Source organism: Bufo gargarizans, chromosome 6, assembly GCF_014858855.1.
Source record: "Bufo gargarizans isolate SCDJY-AF-19 chromosome 6, ASM1485885v1, whole genome shotgun sequence".
NCBI lineage: Eukaryota > Metazoa > Chordata > Amphibia > Anura > Bufonidae > Bufo > Bufo gargarizans.
Genome location: NC_058085.1, coordinates 276,329,990 through 276,349,862, shown reverse-complemented (window position 1 = coordinate 276,349,862; position 19,873 = coordinate 276,329,990). Strand labels below are relative to the sequence as shown.

At 43.6% G+C, this 19,873-nt stretch overlaps 1 protein-coding gene across 1 annotated transcript in view; it reads right to left on the bottom strand.

Moving 5' to 3' along the window:
• The window catches only part of LOC122941869 (peptidase inhibitor R3HDML-like), a 46,659-nt gene extending 27,882 nt beyond the window's left edge, over positions 1-18,777 (bottom strand). The window contains exon 1 of the mRNA XM_044299358.1: positions 18,517-18,777. Coding sequence (XP_044155293.1) covers positions 18,517-18,777 — 261 coding nt within the window. The remainder of the gene's footprint in view (positions 1-18,516) is intronic.
• Between the last annotated feature and the right edge of the window lie 1,096 nt (positions 18,778-19,873).

Genomic DNA, 19,873 nt, shown 5'->3' with positions numbered 1-19,873 from the left:
GAGAAGCAATGAAAAATTGCAATTTTGACCCTTTTTTTCAGTTACGCCATTCGCCGTATTGAATTTTTTTTCTATTTTAATAGTATGGGCATTTTTAGTCGCGGTGATACCCATGATGTTTATATTTATTGTTGTTTAGGTATTTATTTTTTAATTTTACGGAAAGGGGGTGATTTAAACTTTTATATATTTTTTTAATTTTTTTTTATTTTTTTGTGATCATTATGTGCCTCATAAATGAGATTATAAAAAAAAAAAAAATTTTGGTTTATCAGGAATTTATTATTAGTTTATTTTTCTTTCTTTTGCTTTTGATTTCTTATCCTGGCCTTATTCAAACTGTAATTCCTATTTTGGCCACTTCCTTTCTGGAAATAACACTGTGAAATGCAAATGCACTCCACGTGCATCTGGTCTTGGCAGCTTGGTGGAAGCATTTGCTTTTCACAGCGGCGTTTCAAAATTCAAATTTTCTAGCTGATTAGAATATACGACACCCCATGTGGTCGCCTTGACTACTCTGGCAAGTAACTCCCATGATGGGCATCATCTGTAGGGATTAATGATTAATATGTATTGATTTATGGATATGAGAGGTGGGAGGAGAGGCAGGAATGGATATGAGAGGTGGGAGGAGAGGCAGGAAATAGAGGGGAGGAGTCTGGAGGGATGTAACCTTTTTAAGGCGCTAAGTTTGAATAGTACATAGACACCATTGATCTGATAGCCCATAGGGACTTCTGTTTGGAGGAGATACCAGGATGGGGAACAGAATCATTGTATTATTACCGGTTGGTCTCCCATATATTGCAAGTGTCCCCTGAAGAACCATGGCAGTACTGGGGAAACGCAGCGCTGGGACCTGTTTTCATCAACCTTTTTGTTTTGGACTGATTTTTAACAATATTTTGTTTTGGGAATAACAACCAATCTTGAGGGCAAGGGCAGGGGCTTAAAAGGGTTTAGCCACCAAGAGGTAGGGTCCCCCCTTTCGGGGCAGGTGCTCTGCCTGTAGGCAGGATGAGATCCAGGAACAGAGTAGGTATAGATGTTTTATTCCCACAAACCTGGAGAGAGTTATTTGGGACATATCTTATGTCAGTAAACCGTGAACAAGAAGGACACAAACTGTCCTACCTTCTATCAACAAATCGTGAGTAAGAAGGACATTAACTGTACCGCCTCTTGATATACCTACCTGAGATATTGACTCTACGTAGATGGTATATTGAATATTTGTTAAGGATCTAAGATTATATTATCATGAGGGGTTTTTCAAAAGACATTTTTTTAAATGCTTGAATTCAATAAAAGGTATATTTTAATAATGGAGGTAAATACTTTAGTTTTTGTGGTTTAATACTCCTGATGATTATTCAATATTATATATTTTCTTTTGGTTTTGAAGTTTTAGTAGAGGGTTATGGCTGTTTTTTTGAAGGGACCAATAAGTGCAGACCATTGGCTAGAGGAAGTGGAGGAGTTTTTTTCCGAGAAGGAAGATGTTGAATTTGGGGGTAACACTCCAACATTGAAGGTGGTATTTAAGGAGCTCTATGATAGTTACAAGGAGAACCTGAAATCTTGGTGGGAAACACGCACCCTGGAAAACTATATTAAGCACAGAATAGTACCAAAATGTTTGAGGGGGCGAAGTATCCCTGCTGCAAGAGATCGGTCACAAAAAACTCCTAAAGAAGTGGGAAAAGGAACTTGTGGACAGCTCAATTCGATTTATGCAATTGTTACTGGAGGAAGAAAATGAGATCCTCAAGAATACCTGTGAAAAACGAAATAGTCAGATTGAACTAGCCTTGACATATAGGGGTGACCTAGATTTCAATAGAAGGGAAACAATCTTACAAACATCTGTTGAATGTTTCCAAATGACACTCAAGGAACGGAAACATAAACAGTTTATTAGGGATCTCACTACCTTCCGTGAAAAAGAGCATTTGATTTCCTTAAGGAGGATAAAAGAAAACAAGGATTATTCCACCACTGTAAACCCCCAAGTAGAGGACGTAATAGGGGCAATAGGGGTGGAAAATGGCCCAATCGAAATCAAGGGAGATTACATGGAGAAACCTCAAAAGCCTCAAATGGATCCTCATTGGGTGGCTCCTCTTCCAATTTTTTATCAAGAGGAGGGGGGAATCAGACAGGTCCACCTTACTACCTAAGGAACAGGGATATTCAACAACGAGAAGACAAAACACAAATGAATGAAAATCAAGTGGTTAATCTTACAAGGAAAACTCTTTCCTCCAATGAATTACGAGTACTCTCCAAGGGCTTATCGTTTGTTCCAACTGTCAACTTTGGCACTTTCTCCTGGGTGAAGGATATTAATTTATTTGTACGCAGGTTAAAGTGGTATAAATTCTAAAAGAATAATGACAGATAAGAATGTGCCAAATTGGGCATCCACCTAGATTGTTTGGAAGGTACCAGAATTTTAGAATGATTAATGAGGGAAGAACAGAGAGTTGTAGGACAGGGTCCGTTTACTGATTTAAGCATGAAAAGTAAAAGAATGTCACCACAACATGATACTTCCGCTATGGACATATTTTGTAGGTTAGTGACACAACAACTTGAAAAAATGTCCACGAAAAGAGACTAGTGTTGGTCGCGCACCAAAGTGCTGAGGTTCTCGAGTAGAACCCCTTGGGATGCTTGGGTGTTTTACCGAGCACAATGGAAGTCAATGGGAGAACCCGAGCATTAAACCAGGCACCCCTGCTCTGAAGAGGGGAGAGTGTCTGGATCAGAGGAAAAGGTCAGAAATTGATAGAAACACCACTGAAATGGTTCAGGAACAGCATGGGGAGGATGTCTGGATGCATCTTGGACATCCAGGTCGCTGCTGAGAACAATGTTGTCCGAGTAGTATGCCACTTTTACAGACTGACAATAATACGCACCAAACCAAAGATAAAATCGATTTTAGAGGAAAAATTGTTAGGAAACATTCTTTCCTGTATATTTACTTGTATATAAAGTGCAAGTGCTGACAAAAATTACAAGGAAGAGGCACTCTGTTACAACCTGTATATCACATAAAGGAGGGCCTCATTCACATTGTGGTACAATTGTAGTGGTAGTGGGACTCCTACACTCATAAAGCCTATGCACTAATGGAAAGGGCTGCCAAAAATTACAAGGAACCGGCACTAGAATACACCCTTTATTACACATAAAGGAGAGCATCATACACACTCTTAAAAAATTATGATTGATGGCCTGCTGGTGACCCTCAAAAACATTAGGAGCAAGGGCCTGCTGGTGACCCTCAAAAACATTAGGGGTGAGGGCCTGCTACCCAGCTGACCATCTAAAATATTTTGTGGGCGAGGGCCTGTTGCCGAGCTGACCATATAAAAAAGTTTATGGGCGAAGGCCTGCTGCCGATCTCACCATCTAAAACATTTTGTGGGCGAGGGCCTACTGCCGAGCTGACCATATAAAAAAGTTTATGGGCGAAGGCCTGCTGCCGATCTGACCATCTAAAACATTTTGTGGGTGAGGGCCTGCTGCCGAGCTGACCATCTAAAATATTTTGTGGGCGAGGGCCTGCTGCCAAGCTGACCATATAAAATATTTTCTGGGCGAGGGCCTGCTGCCGAGCTGACCATCTAAAATATTTTGTGGGCGAGGGCCTGCTGTCGAGCTGACCATCTAAAAAGTGTTGCCCTGCCTCTGTTGGAACTGCTGTGTTTTCCCCTCGTCTCCCCTCTTTGGCTGGCCAAGGAACTACGTACTCTGCAGCCAGCATTGTCAGCTGGAAATTTTTGGAGCAATTTTTCCACAAGGACCTTCTGGTATTGCACCATTTTGCTCATCCTCTCCACCACAGGAATGAGAGATCAGAAGTCCTTTTTGTAGCAGGGGTCGAGAAGGGTGAACAACCAGTAATCGGTGTTGGCTAAAATGCGTACAACGCGGGAGTCACGGGAAAGTGTTCACAAGCCTAAATGGCAACATTTCCAGGGCCAGCAATTTGGAAAGGTGCGCATTTAGTGCTATGGTCTGTGGGTGGGTGGATGGTTATTTGCGGTTTCGTTCAAAGGCCTGGGTTATAGACATCTGTACACTGCTCTGGGACACAGAAGTGGATGTGCTAGCTGATGGTGCTTACGAAGGTCCAGGTGCATGGAGGGAGGCATCCGGACCTAAGTCTTGGACGGGGGATTGGCTAGCACGTAACACAGGGGAAGAGGAGGCAGTGGTGTGACCCGCAGACACTGGTTGTGGACCCAGGCGTTCGGCCCACCTATTAGGGTGCTTTGATGCCATGTGGCGGATCATGCTGGTGGTGGTGAGGTTGCTAGTGTTCACGCCCCTGCTAATTTCGGTACGGCACAGCTTGCAAATGACAATTATTTTATCGTCTGCACTTTCCTAAAAAAAGCGTCAGACTGCAGAACACCTACCCATTGGCAAGGGAGATTACTACCTTCCCAGGTTGGGTCAGTGACTTCATCGTCCGGCACCTCCTCTTCCACTTCAACACTCTGGTCATTCTCCTGACTTGCTGACCTAACAACAACCTCAGTTATTGACAACTGTGTCTCATCCTCATCATGAACCTCTTGAGACACTAATTGCGATCGACTTATTGGCCACTGTGTCTCATCATCATCCACCTCGTAACACTTCTTCTGACTGTGGATGCTCCAGAGTTTGGGAATCAGGGCACAAGATCTCCTCATGTCTCTCTTCAAGCAGGCTTGGCAAGAGGCCCAAATTAAGGAATGGCGATGAAAACAGCTTCTCGGAATATCCAAGTGTGGGATCACTTGTTTGCCAAAACTCTTCATGGTGGGTGGAAGGAGTATCAGGGTGAGGATTCTGTTGACCTGACTTGGCTACTGAAACTAGACATTGTGGAAGACAGGGTGGTGCTTAACCGACTGGAAGCATTATCTGCTGCAATACAACCGACCACCTGGTCGCACTGATCCTGGTGTCCTGCGCCGCCCTGCAAGCTGCGACATGAAGCTAGGTATAGTGGATGAGTGTGTTTCTTGTGCTCTGGCAGCAGGCACAGTTTCACCGCGCCCAGGGCCACGGCCTCTGCATGCACCATCAGCAGCATGGCCACATCCCTGTCCCTTACTGCTCGCCTTGCGCATATTAAATGGTATATATGCTTGCAAGTATGTCACACGTACAGTAGCGCAGGTTTTGTAAGTGTATGCACAAATAAAGTACACAGAATGTCACAGATATTTTTAGGATGTGCACACGTTACACAGAAGGTATAGCGCAATTAATGTAGCCGTCACCACCGCCTAATAAAAAATTACACTGAATGAATGTCACCGATATTTAGGATGCGCACGCGTTAAACAGGAGGTATAGCGCAATTAATATCGCTGTCACCACCGCCTAATCCAAAATTACACTGAATGAATGTCACTGATCTTTAGGATGCACAAACGTGATACAGGAGGTGTAGCGCAAGTAATGTCACTGTCGCCAGCGGCTAATAAAAAATTACACTGAATTAATGTCACTGATATTTAGGATGGGCAACTGTTATACAGGAGATGTAGCGCAAGTAATGTCGCTGCCACCAGCAGCAAAAAAATTTGACTGAATGTCACTGATATTTCAGATACGCAAACGTTATACAGGAGATGTAGCGCAGGTAATGTAACTGTCCGCAGCGGACACCGCCTACTGAAAAAGTACACTGGATGTCACAGATATTTTTAGGCTGCGCACATGTTACACAGGAGATGTAGCGCAGATAATGTTGCTGTCTGCAGCAGCATTATCAGTGAGTGCCAGTACTCACCTGCACATTTATTGGCTGCGTAGCAGCCAACAAATGTGCGGGGAGGAGACTTGAGCATCGTGCTCGAGCACGCGCGGTATTCGGCCGAACACCACGATGTGCTGAGCATCGCGATGCTCGAGTAAAATTAGTGTTCGGCCGAGTATGCTCACCCAACACTAGTAGAGACCAATGGTTTAATCTAACATTGGAGGAAAGAGAAGCATTATCCACCTTGGAAAGGGATAAAGAGATAATTGTAAAACAGTCTGATGAAGGCAGGAATATAGTACTTTTAGATCACGATACTTATTTGAAAATGTGTCACTCATTACTGGATGATCGTTCCTGTTATGAGGTGTTACAATTTGATCCTACAGATATTTATATTGAGGAAATTACATCTATTCTTGTGGAAGCATTTGAGTGCAAATTAATATCAAAGGACGAAATAAAATTTATGACCCCGAATAACCCACAGATCCCGGCTTTTTACTCATTACCCAAAATACACAAAGGATGTACCACTTTGAAGGGTAGACCGATAGTTTCAGGGGTGTATTCTCTATCTCAGAATATTAGCATCTATGTGGATAGGGTTTTGGGTTTGTTTTTTACCTCTTTACCATCCTACAACAGGGATACAACGGGTCTTATACTCAAAATTCAGGATATTGCTGTGGAGGAACAGACCTTGCTGGCATCAATTGATAAGGCTGTAGCAGTATACCTCATGAGTGGGGTATAAAAGCCGTTTAATATTTTCTGGATACCAGAGGCATTAACTTTCGCCCACATAATGCGTTTGTAATAAATCTACTTAGATTTATTCTAATGCACAATTACTTCCTCTTTAGATTAAAGTTCTACCACCAGCTCAGGGGCACCGCTATGGGTAGCCCATGTGCACCCACTTATGCAAATTTGCTCCTGGGCTGGTGGGAGGACAGGATTATCTTTGCGGAGGAGGAGAACCACTGGACCACCCACATTCTCTTTTGGGGAAGATATATTGATAACATCTTGGCATCAGGGCCGTCTTTAATATTGATTGGACCCTGGGCAAGAATTTACTTGGGCCCCCTGGATCCCGCCTTCCCACATCCTAGCATGCAATCACGCCCTCCACCACAACACCCCCCTTCTCCAACCACCCAGCACCCTTAGTCACATAAAACAAGTAATATATAAAATATAGCTTACAGTGAATTACTGTAAATACTTACACATTGTTATGGGGGTAACTGTGAATGATGGACTGTTATGGGGGCAACTGTGGATGACACTGTCATGGGGGCATCTGTGGATGATGCACTGTTATGGGGGCATCTGTGGATGACGCACTGTTATGGGGGCATCTGTGGATGACACTGTTATTGAGGGGATCGGTGGATGACACATATATATGTGTCATCCATAGATTCCCCACCCCCCATAACAGTGTCCTGCAGTCTTCTCTGACCTGTAGATTGTTACATTGTATACGGCAGACTGACCCCCCCCCCCAGTCCTCTGTTACATTGCTACTCCCCCCTTAGATTTGGGCTCTCTGTGTTCCCCTCGTCCACGTTGGCCGACCTACCTGCCCCCTACCTCTCCTCCTCCTCTGCCTGGGATGTCATATTTGGCGGGGCCTGTCACTCATGCTTCCCCGGCAGCCCCCCAGCCTGCAGGCCCCTCTGCTGCTCCTCAACCTGGGGCTCATCCACTCCCTCACCCTGCAGCCCCCTGATGAGTTGCTCTGGGATGGGGTCTCTCTCTTTTCCCGCGGACAGTGATCGGAGGCCCGGGATAAACTTTGGGGGCGCTGCAGAGCCTCTAGGATTTCTGTGGAGACCAGCTGAGATGCGGGGATCAATGTGGGCTCCAAGGGGCCCAACTGGAGGAGGCGGTGATTGAAAGGACCAAGTGTCTGCTGAGCTGCGAGCGTCTGCAGATGGGGGAGCCCACCCAGTACCGGCTTTGTACTAGTACTCACTATCAAAGTAGCGTAGCAGGCAGGCCAGCTGGATGGCAGCGTAACGTCACTCTCTGCGTCACGTGCCTGCTCCTCCCATTTTATTAATGAAGCAGGTGAAGCAGGCGCGTGACGAAGTGAGTGACATTATGCTGCCATCCGGGCCGGCCTGCCTGCTGCGCTACTTTGATAGTGAGTAGTGTACTAGTACAGTCATTGAATTTGGGGTAGTGGCCAGCAGGGTTCAAGAGGCAGCTACTTTGGGCCCCCCAGGAGCAACCGGGCCTGGGGCAGCTGGCCCTTTTGCCCGCGTTAAAGACAGCCCTGCTTGGCATTGTGGGATGGCCCAGTGGATTCTTTTAAAGCTTTTGTAGAAATCATCAATGTAAAACCTGTAGACTTGCATTTTACATGGGAAGCCAATTAAGATGTGATATCCATCCTGGATCTAAGGATCTCGAAGAAACGAGCCATGTTGCACACTAAAACGTTCCGAAAAACTACAGCCAAGAATAGTCTGCTCCACTGGGAGAGTCATCGTCCCCAACCCCTTAAAAAGGGAATACCAAAGGGGCAATATATTCGAATTAGGAGAAACTGTTCCGATGTTACAATGTTCCTTCAACAGTCAAGGGACCTTAAGAACATATTTCTCGACAGGGGCTATCCAGAAAGAATACCGAAAGAGGCTTTTAAACATTCACTAACTATGGATAGGAGAGTACTTTTAAAACCCCAAAAAGTGATTGATTCAAAGAATCCCATAAGGATAATAGGAACGTTTGATAATGCACATGGTAGAATTTTCGAGATTCTTAGGAGACATTGGAACAGCCTCTGCACGGACCAAGATCTGGTAGATATCCTGACTCCATACCCAGCAGTTACTTTTCGGAGAGGAAAATCACTTAGGGACCATTTAGTTCATAGCATGTACATGAAACAACAACCCTTAGGGATGTGGCTTGACCGAAAACCATTGGGGACTTATAAATGTGCAGGCTGTATAGTGTGTCGCTTTATCAATGTCTCTAAGACCTTTAATAGTGTTACAACAGGAAAGTCGTACAAGATGTGAGACTACTCCAATTGCAAAACGATTACGTGTAGCTGTCCGTATAACTATGTGGGAAAAACAAAGCGTAAACTGAGGAGAAGGATTGGGGACCATCTAGGTGATATTAAACATAAGAGAGATACCCAATAGCCAATCATGTGTTACGGGTCAATAAGGGCAATCCACATGACTTAAAATTCCAGGTAATTGAGGTGATCAACCCCCCTCCCCGGAAAGGGGATTAGAACAAAAAGATCCTACAAAGGGAAACCAGATGGATCTATTATTTAAAAACAATACACCCAGAAGGTTTAAACGAACAGCTTTCCTTCAGTTGTTTACTTTGAGATATACTAATCTCCTCTATATTTTGATTTTGTTTTCTTTAGCCATTTTTCTGTTTTTAATTAATAACCCCTATCATGTACCAGCAGCCCATACACATCAGACCAAAATAGGTTAAGTGAAGGATATATTATCTATCATTATGAAATTGACCCATAATAATATTTGGGCATATCTTTTGGATACTCCTATTTTGAGTGGGCAATAAAAGAATAGCCCCTGGACCTGTTTTTACTCCCCACCCACTCTCTTTCTCCATACCTTGTACAGATATGCTAACCCATTATTAATTAACAATTTATATATTTTTTATTTGGTTGGATTAGATCTTTATAATTTTCAGCCTTCGATAGGGATAACAGGGATTCTGTATATTAGACACCTGGTCTTATCCAATCTGTATATTTCCAGTAATGGAGTAAAAATTCCTTGTGATGCACTGTGGAGTGCATTTGTGTTCCATAGTGTTATTTCCGGAAAGGAGGTGGCGCAGTAGAAGAGGATTCACTTTTCCTATTGCTATCTGTAACGGGAGCCAGCGACGCGCTCGCTCCCTGCAGCGCCAACGGCATCCAATGTGTGAGGAGAAGCGAGGACGCGGCCTGTGTCCTCGTCTCCATTGTAACAAGGGGGCGGGAGGACCCGGCCGTGCACGCCTTCTCAGCATGTCCTTCATCCCCTAGACAACGAGCAGGGGGGAAACTGAGCGCCGATGTTGATGAGTCGGCGCTCAGGTGTGTTGATGTGTTGGACGTGGGTCACGTGACGCTGGCCACATCATGTGACCCATCTATTAGGCCTATTTAAACAGGTAACCTGCTGGCCACAGGATGCCTGTGATTGCTCTTGTTACCTCACTAGCGTACCCTGCATATGTGACTTTGCTTGTTTGACCTCGGCTTGAATTAGACTTTGATCTGGTATTACCCGTGGTACTAACTTGACCTCTTGGCTCCTGATCTCAGCTTGTATTTGACTTTAGACCTTGTGATACCCCTGGTACTGATGCGATCTCCTGGCTCCTGAACTCGGCTTGTATTTGACTCTGGTTGCGGTTCTTACCCGGCCTGGTAAGCATTGCTTCTGTGTTTCCTGTCAGTGTATTTTGTTCCCTCCCTTTGTTGTTCCATCCTTTAGGCCCCTGCATGTACGCAATCTAGGGACTGCTGCCCAGTTGTAACCCGTCGGTTAGGACAGACTGTGCAAGTAGGTAGGGACAGAGGTGTGGGTGGAGTTTAGGGCTGCACTTATCCCTACCTTTCGTGACAGAATCACAGGCCTTACCTAAAAATTGACCCTACGTGAGTCCTTACAGATCAAGTACATAATCTCGCCCAAATGGTGCAGGAAACAGCAGAGAGACTACAGCAGCAGGAGTTACTTCAGACCCCACTTATAGTGGCCTCTTCCTTTCAGAATCTTGAACCTCATGTTAAGTTGCCGGTTCGTTTCTCAGAGGATCGTAACCAGAAGTTTCTGACATTTTTTCACCGCCAGAGTTTTGACAGACGTTCTTCAGTATCTCCTGCATGATGTTCTTTTGTTTTAGTTTCGCTTTGACATCTCTTCTCCCTCTTCCATCTGTCATCTATTAGCAGTGATTGCCTCCCTTTATATCCCCTCCCCATACCGCCTCACTTTGCGGTTTATACTACTTCTTGGATTGTGCTCACTGCTAGATGCTACTACTGCTGGTTTCTCAGACAAGTCTATTTCGGTATTTGTGTTTTCCTGTTGGCTTGATTCTAGGTGACCCTGACTCCCTCCGTATTAAGTGCAGGGAGCCGGTGGTCATGTCCCCTCACTATTATAGGATTTGCAGGTGTCACTCAGTCTAGGTATGTGGACATGCAACTTTCTATCATAAAGATCTTTGCATGGGCTGATCAGTCAGGGAGAGCTCTAGGGCTTTATAGGGCTCACCCATTTGTTCCTTGGTTTGGGATCAAGTCAGTCGGATCTTTATTTGTTACTTCTTGTTTTCTGCAACACCATCCGTGACACATTTAAGGAGAGCTGTAAGCTTTATTTTCGTCTACGCCCACACTCTTCGGGTTCCGAACAACAGAGAGTAGGAATTATTAGCTCTTTGTTGCAGGGAGACCCACAATAATGGGCCTACTCTCTCCCCACAGATTTCCCTTGCCTAGCTACTGTTAAAGCATTTTTTCTGGCTTTAAGTGTACTCTATGATGAACCCGATAGGTTGGCTGTGGCAGAGTCTTAATTAAAGTCTCTTAGGGACACAGACCTGTGGAGGAATACTGCACCAAATTCCAGAAATGGTACATTTCCTCTGGTTGGAACGATCCAGGAGATCTCCGCGCCCTGAGGTCCAAAAGGATAAGGTACTTCCCGAGATGATTAAAGAGAAAGTATTGTTACCTGTTGTTATTTCTTTTGGTACCTGTAAGGGTTCTGGGAAGGCATTTATTCATTCTGGGTCTGCCTCTAATTTTATTGACCACAATTTTGCTCTTTCCCTTGGTGTGCCCATTTTGTCTCTTGCTAACCCCATTCATATTATTGCTATTGGCTCCACTCCTTTGGTGGGTGAACAGTAGAATATTGTACCCCTGAGGTGACCTTGACTGTGGGGGCTCTTCATACAGAGTTTTGTTTTTTGATTTTAAAGAATTTACCCGTGGAGGTAGTTCTTGGCTCCAGGTTCATAACCCAGTCATCAACAGTTCCACGGGTAAATAAGAAAAATGGGGGTTAAAATGTGATTCATGCTGTCTACCTATTATTCAGGCTGGAGTCACTACGGAGTCGAAAACTCTTCCCACGTATATCAATGACTTTGCTGATGTTTTTTCCATGTCCAATGCTGATTTCCTTCCCCCTCATAGACCATATGATTGTGCCATCAATCTTGTTCAGGGATCTAAATACCCTAAGGGTCGTATTTATAATCTGTCCAGTCCGGAACGGAAGTCTATAAGGGATTACTTGAAGGAGTGCTTACAAAAAGGACATATTAGACCCTTGGTGTCTCCTATAGGGGCAGGGTTTTTCTTCGTGGGAAAAAAGGATGGTGGATTGAGACCATGCATTGATTATAGAGAGTTAAATAAGATTACTGTTAAGAACCAGCACTCTTTGCCTTTAATCCCAGACCTGTTAAATCAAGTTATGGGAGCTCGCTGGTTCACTAAACTTGATCTCAGTGGGGCCTATAATCTTATTCGAATTAAGGAGGGGGATGAGTGGAAAACGGCCTTTAATACTCCTGAGGTGATGCTCCAGCGGTTTTCCAAAATTTTGTCAATTAAATGTTTAGCCAATTTATTGGAAAATTTGTGATTGTTTATTTAGATCATATTCTGATTTATTCACCTGACTGGGATTCTCACGTTATTCACACTAGACAGGTACTGGAGGTTCTTCGAGAGGACCGATTATTCAAGAAGGGTGAGAAGTGTATATTTAGAGTGCAGGAAATTTCATTTTTGGGATATATTCTCACACCCCACTCCTTTAAGATGGATCTGGGGAAGGTGCAGGCTATTTTGGAATGGGTAAGACCCTCCTCTCTTAAAGCATTACAACACTTTCTGGGCTTTTCTAATTATTACCGGAAGTTTATAAAAAATGTTTCTATTATTGCAAAGCAGGGACAGATCTAGTGAATTGGTTGCCTGAGGCCATGGAAGCTATTGATACACTCAAGAAGTGGTTCTTTAATGCCCCAGTGTTGGTTCAACCAGACCAAAAAAGGCCTTTTGTGGTTGATGTTGATGCCTCTGAGGATGGGGTAGGAGCAGTACTATCCCAAGGGTCATCAACTCTCACGAACCTGAGGCCTTGCGCCTTCTTTTCTAGTAAGTTCTCTTCTATTGAGAGAAATTATGATATTGGTTATCGAGAGTTACTTGCTATTAAATGGGCCTTTGAGGAATGGTGTCATTTTTTGGAGGGGGCTCAACGTTGTGTTACGGTACTTACTGATCATAAAAATTTAATGTTTTTGGAGTCTGCTAAATGTTTGAATCCCAGACAGGCTAGGTGGGCATTGTTCTTTACACGCTTTAACTTTTGCATTACTTTCAGGCCAGGAAGTAAAAATGTCAAAGCTGATGCACTATCCCAGAGTTTTTGTGCCTTTCAGTCTCCTGATACTCCACCAGAACCTATTTTGCCAGCAGGTATCATTGTGGCTGTGGTCTCTTCCGATTTGACGACTGAGATTACTGCGGGACAACACTTGGCTCCGGTACAATCCCCTAAAGATAAGTTGTTTGTCTCTGGTCATCGGCGTCTCCGACTGGTAGATGAGTGCCACAATTCTGCTTTCAGTGGGCATCTTGGCATTAATGCCACCAAGTAACTAGTTTTCAGGTTCTACTGGTGGCCCACCTTGGTTTGTGCCAGGTCCAAGACTCCTAGGTCCGGTTTCGAAGGGTAAGTCGGTTGTGTGGGTAACCGTTGACAGGTTCAGCAAAATGGTTCATTTCATTCCTCAAAATTACCCAATGCTAAAACTTTAGCTTCCCTTTTTCGTGGACCATGTAATACGCCTACATGGAATTCTGGAGAATGTGGTTTCGGATAGAGGTGTTCCATTCGTCTCAAAATTTTGGAGGGCCTTTTGTCATATACAGGTCCTTCTAAAAAATTTTGCATATTGTGATAAAGTTCATTATTTTCTGTAATGTACTGATAAACATTAGACTTTCATATATTTTAGATTCATTACACACAACTGAAGTAGTTCAAGCCTTTTATTGTTTTAATATTGATGATTTTGGCATACAGCTCATGAAAACCCAAAATTCCTATCTAAAAAAATTAGCATATTTCATCCGACCAATAAAAGAAAAGTGTTTTTAATACAAAAAAAGTCAACCTTCAAATAATTATGTTCAGTTATGCACTCAATACTTGGTCAGGAATCCTTTTGCAGAAATGACTGCTTCAATGCGGCGTGGCATGGCGGCAATCAGCCTGTGGCACTGCTGAGGTGTTATGGAGGCTCAGGATGCTTCGATAGCGGCCTTAAGCTCATCCAGAGTGTTGGGTCTTGCATCTCTCAACTTTCTCTTCCCAATATCCCACAGATTCTCTATGGGGTTCAGGTCAGGAGAGTTGGCAGGCCAATTGAGCACAGTAATACCATGGTCAGTAAACCATTTACCAGTGGTTTTGGCACTGTGAGCAGGTGCCAGGTCGTGCTGAAAAATGAAATCTTGATCTCCATAAAGCTTTTCAGCAGATGGAAGCATGAAGTGCTCCAAAATCTCCTGATAGCTAGCTGCATTGACCTTTTTCTTCGGCCTTTCATCCTGAAACCAACGGTTAAACTGAACGTTTAAACCAGTCTTTAGAACAGTATTTGAGGTGTTACGTCTCCGACAACCAACATCTTTGGATGAAACATTTGTCGTTGGCTGAATTCGCCATTAAAAATCAAGTGAATTTGTCTAAAAATCTTTTGTATTCTTGGATTTCATCCACGATTTAGCTCATTCTCGCCATCTTCCTCTCAGATTCCTGAAGCGGATTTAGTAGTTAAAGAACTGTGCACAGTCTGGGCCCAGGTTCAGTCCAACCTGAAAAAAGCCCAGGAGATTCAAAAGATTAATGTTGACAAAAGGCGCTCTAGAGGGGTGGATTTTGGGTTGGGAGACAAGGTATGGTTATCCACCAATAATTTGCGTCTTAAGGTACGTTCGGGTAAATTTGCACCTCGATTTATTGACCCTTATGAGATTATTGACATCATTAACCCTGTGTCTTTTAAAGGGAACCTGTCAGCGGCAAAAGCCATCCCAAACCGCCAGCAGTACCTTCAAGCAGTGAGTTTCTAATGATGATTTTCTTACTGCATTCTGATGAGGCAGAAGTATGCCTCATCAAAAAAAAAAAGTAACTAACTGGAGGGGGGTGGGTGGCTTCAGATGCTGCTTTCTACTGAATGGTAGCAGCTAGAAACCTGCTGTTACTTTCACTTTTAGCTGCATTAGCAGCATCCAGATTTCTATCAGTGATATCTTCCCCTGTACTGAATGTGCTGTCATTCTGGTATTGTATGAAAGCCTGGAATGTCAGCTTTCAAACAAGACCAGTTGAATGTTTCTAGCTACCATTCAGGAAATAGCAGCATCTAAAGCAGCTCTCCTCCCTCCAGTTAGCTACTTTTCCCACTGCTGGAGCTGGACTTGGGCAAAACAGTTAGGTGGCTAATATAAGTCTCAAGAGTTAAGTGTATCATTGTAAAGCTCCAGGTATCACAATTCTAGTAACCTAAGAGTCTCGAGTTAAATATTTTTAGAATTCAACGTGACAGTGTATCATTTCACATACAGAATAGGCAATTATAGCAAGCAACATTTTGTGCCGAAAATATGCAACTTTTTCCAATTTTATCATGATCTCAAGACTTTTGAAAAATGTAGGTGGACCTTCCCTCAGCCTGATTGATTTACTATAATTTACATCAGAAATTATAGTTAAAATCTATGCCAGGTCGTAACTGACATAGATTTGATTTTATGGCGCACATACTGCCAGAAGATACGCCAAATTTATTAAGAGACCTGCGACTATTTATTTGACACGTCGTACTCCAGCATATTTCTTTTATGAATTGCCAGTTTTTTATGAAACACCAGTGTTAATAAATGTGCCCCATTGTGTTATGACGAAGTCTACAATGAGATACAAGGTACTTCTAGATGTCCCCATAATACCATGCAAGAAACCTAATGTCTTAACTACTTTGATGCTTCCAAAAATTCAGTCCTTTGGTATATTTAGACCCCATATGAATTCCAAACTACTTCACATCTACCAAAATATAAAAATTTCTGTCAAACGACAGTCTTCTGTAGCCAGATATCGAGAACCCCACATATGTCCTATGATCTTACTGAGGGTATGGCATACAACAGAAAGTCTACTTCTTCCAGCTCCACAAAATGTTATCAATGAACAGTTCAAGGGTTCATGGGGAAACTCCCATGGCACAAAGATGTGACCAGTGAGCTCCTTAGATGCCCTTCTTTGGTATATTCTTCATGGCCCAAAATTTATTTAGAGCAAATCTATGCTGTCTATGACTACCTCCAAAGTACCATATCTGGCTCATGGTGAAGGGTTGCTGTCCATCTGTAAATTTATAGATAGTCTGCAAATACCCAGGTGATTTTTGTTGGGTTTTCATGTGGATTACAGGGTTATTTGTGCAATTTTTTTTAAAATATGACCTCTAAAAAGAACTCAAAAGCCTGCTCATAACAGATGCACAGAGGCCTAACAAGCAGCAGGATCAGAGGATGGACAGAGGATTGGTGCATTCTGAAGGACCTCTAGGCCTGCCACACCATGCCGAGGGCATGGACTGAGTCTGGTATTACTTTTACTTGAATGATGATAAGATTTATGGCCCCTTTAGACTGTCCGATGTCCCAAATTGCAGCTTAGGGTCTGGTGTTCATGTCATCTGCTTTCAAACTGAAATAAAAAGTAATTAAAGCAAGTGCTCCATTGATCCCATAGAAGTTAAGGGAGCGGTGGACTGATATGTGCACAACTATTTTTGGGATTGGGGGAGGGGGGGCCCAGCAGTTGCACCCCCAGAGATCCTACATTTATCACCTATCCTGTGAATAGGTGGCAATAGCTCCTTATACTAGAACTAGAAATGACTGGGCCCCACAGCACATTTTTGATTGGGCCCCCCCAAGAAACTTATTCGCAACTACCTCCTCCTGTGAAACCCCCACTCTTGTGGCTAGTCAAGATAACTCTCTCAGACCAAACCCAGTAGCTGCTCCATCTGTTTCCTACAGTGTCACTCAGTGTCGGACTGGGGTACCTAGGGCCTACCGTAAAATTTATTTTGGGGGCCCACCGTCTGGATACATTCAAATATAATAAATAATTTAACACGTTTTTTATATGAACATAGGCTGGTTGAGGTGCTATACATTGAATATATGTATTTAGTGCAGTAAATCTAATGTGTTCTGTGCCACTTGTGCAGGGGGTGGGAGACTAGGGGCCCACCTCGCTCAGGGGCCCACTGGGGGATTCTCCTGTACCCCTGGGGGCCAGTCCAAGCCTGGTGTCGCTGTATATATCATCATTGTATAATACTGTTATGGGGGCCTTGACATTAAAATCTTTTAGTCCTCCTCCTGGGTGGGCCCCTTCTGAGTTTGGGCCCCAAAGCAGCCGCTTCCCCTGCTTCCCCTATAGCTACGCCCCTTGTGTGCAGAGTGAAAGGGAGTGCAGCACTGAAATTCTCCCAGTCCAGACAAAGATTGGCATTTTGCTCCAGATGCCACTAGGGGGAGTTCAGTGCAAAGTGATTTTTACAGATTTTATTGAAATCAATGGTAACTTTATAAGATCCAATGCAGTACCTCCACGCTTCAATCAGCCAGTTTATTCATGCACTGAAAGGAAGCAGATTAATAGCCGTGAAGAGATTTAACAATGTATTTATGCCAATTGTCTGGTGTAAATAGGTAGAGAAATATGGTAATGAGAACAAGCACCATAGTTTTAAAGCACTTGTTCCATTTTTTCCATCATATAATAAAATGTGTGTGCGTCCCTGGTGGTTGTGCTTGTTACTGCAGCTCAGTCAAACTCTCTTGAATGGGATCGAGCTTCAGAAAGGTCATGCGACTGATGGATGTGAGGTCACAGGTCAAAGAAGAAGCTGTAGCACTTGCCGGATAACAGCAGCCTCTTCCAACAGCTGCTGAACGGGGGTACCTGGAGTCAGACCCCCACCATTCTAAAATCATCAATATTTAAGTCCCCCGGACAACCTAAAAATGTATAAAGTATGTGCTAAGATTCACAAAGACTTCCTTGTGAGAAAAGTACATTACTAATTTTGTATTTGTTGTTGTTCTTCATCAAGAACCCATTGTTGAAATACTATATCTGCTATTTGAATGAAATTTGTGCGTTGCCATCTGGTGGTGAGAAGTGGAACTGCTGGCTACAATCCAAGATGTTCCGTATAGACAGCAGGTTACTTGTGTTAAAGGTTGTCTGGGTCTGATCATTTTCCAGAAGCAGCGCCACTCTTGTCTAGAGACTGTGTCTGGTACCGCATAACTTACTGTAAATGAAGTTCAGCTGCAATCCCACACAAACCCATGGACAAGAGTGGCGCTGTTTCTGGGAAAAGGCCGACTAATTCTCTAATTCCAGAAAATCATTATTGTAGAGCCACTTATACTGGATTGATAGAGTATTACAGACCTAGCAGAACAAAATTTGCCATATAACAAAAACTGGCACAAAACACAGAAAACACCTGGTCTTGCTGCAATAAGATTTGTCAAAGGACACACTCGGCCCTGCTATACCGCCACATCTTTTGTGTCCTATTCAGGACTCGGCACTTACCATATATTCCATGTTAGCAGCTGGAGGGGAGACTTTGGATCGCACTCGGTTATGATAGTCCAACAAGGCGCTCATGTCTCTGGGAGATATGTAACGTTTCCTCCTGTTTCTAGGAATCCCAATGCCAAACATGAGGTCAGTGTCGGTGCTGTTGGAAGGATGCAGCAGTTCAGTAGCACTGGCCAGCACAAAAGTAATGGAGAGCTGTATAATCCACAGGAGCAAGCCAGGGAGGAAGGGATGCATGTGTATTAGTGTCATGTCTGCACTCTCCGGCAGCTGATGGCCTCTTCCTAGAAATCAGAAAGGTGTTACACAAGAAATTGTCTTGATGACGGTACCATTATACTGTACTTTATAAGGGTACTTTCACACTTGCGGCAGAGGATTCCGTCACCGGAACTACCTGCTGGATCCGTCAAAACGTATGCAAACTGATGCCATTTGTCAGACAGATCAGGATCCTGATGCGTATGACAAATGCATTGAGATGCCGCAGCCGTCTCTCCGGTGTCATCTGGAAAAAACGGATCCGGCATTTATTTTTTTTCACATTTTTTGCGGTCTGAGCATGCGCAGACCGCAATGCCGGATCCGTTTTGCGTGGAGTCTGCTGCTGCACGTCGTATGTCCGATTATCACAGAAAAGGCAAAGTTGACTATCGAATGACCAGTGAAACTGACAAAAGGGATGTTTCATCTCCGAAACGTGTATTATTATTTTTTTCTGGAAATAGTAAAAATACTTAAGGAATCTCCGGGTCAGGTGTCCTGCAGCGCTGCATAGTTTTAACTTTGCCTTATCTTATGCCCATCTAAGAAGACAGTTGTAGTGACTTGTGCCAGTCTATTAAAAGGTACACAGTAAGGCCTCATTCACACGTCAGTGTTCTGTCAGTGATTTCCATCAGTGATTGTGAGCCAAAACCAGGTGCGGCTCTAAACACAGAACAGGTGCAGATGTTTCCTGTTCCACACAAACGTTTTTTTCCCGTTTACTTTCTGTTTTTTTTTGCGTTCCGTATACAGACTGTATACGGAACCATTAATTTCAATGGATCCGCAAAAAAAAAAACAGAAGGTCCTCTGTAAGTCTTCCGTTTCCGTATTTCTGTTTTTCCGTTCAAAGATAGAACATGTCATATTATTGTCCGCATAACGGACAAGGATAGTACTGTTCTATCAGGGGCCAGCTGTTCCTTTCCGCAAAAAACGGAATGCACATGGACATCATCCGTATTTTTGCGGATCCGTTTTTTGCGGACCACAAAATATAGAAAAAGCCATACAGTCGTATGCAAGAGGCCTTAGGGCTCATGCACATGACGGTAAGTATTTTGCGGTCCGTATAAAACTG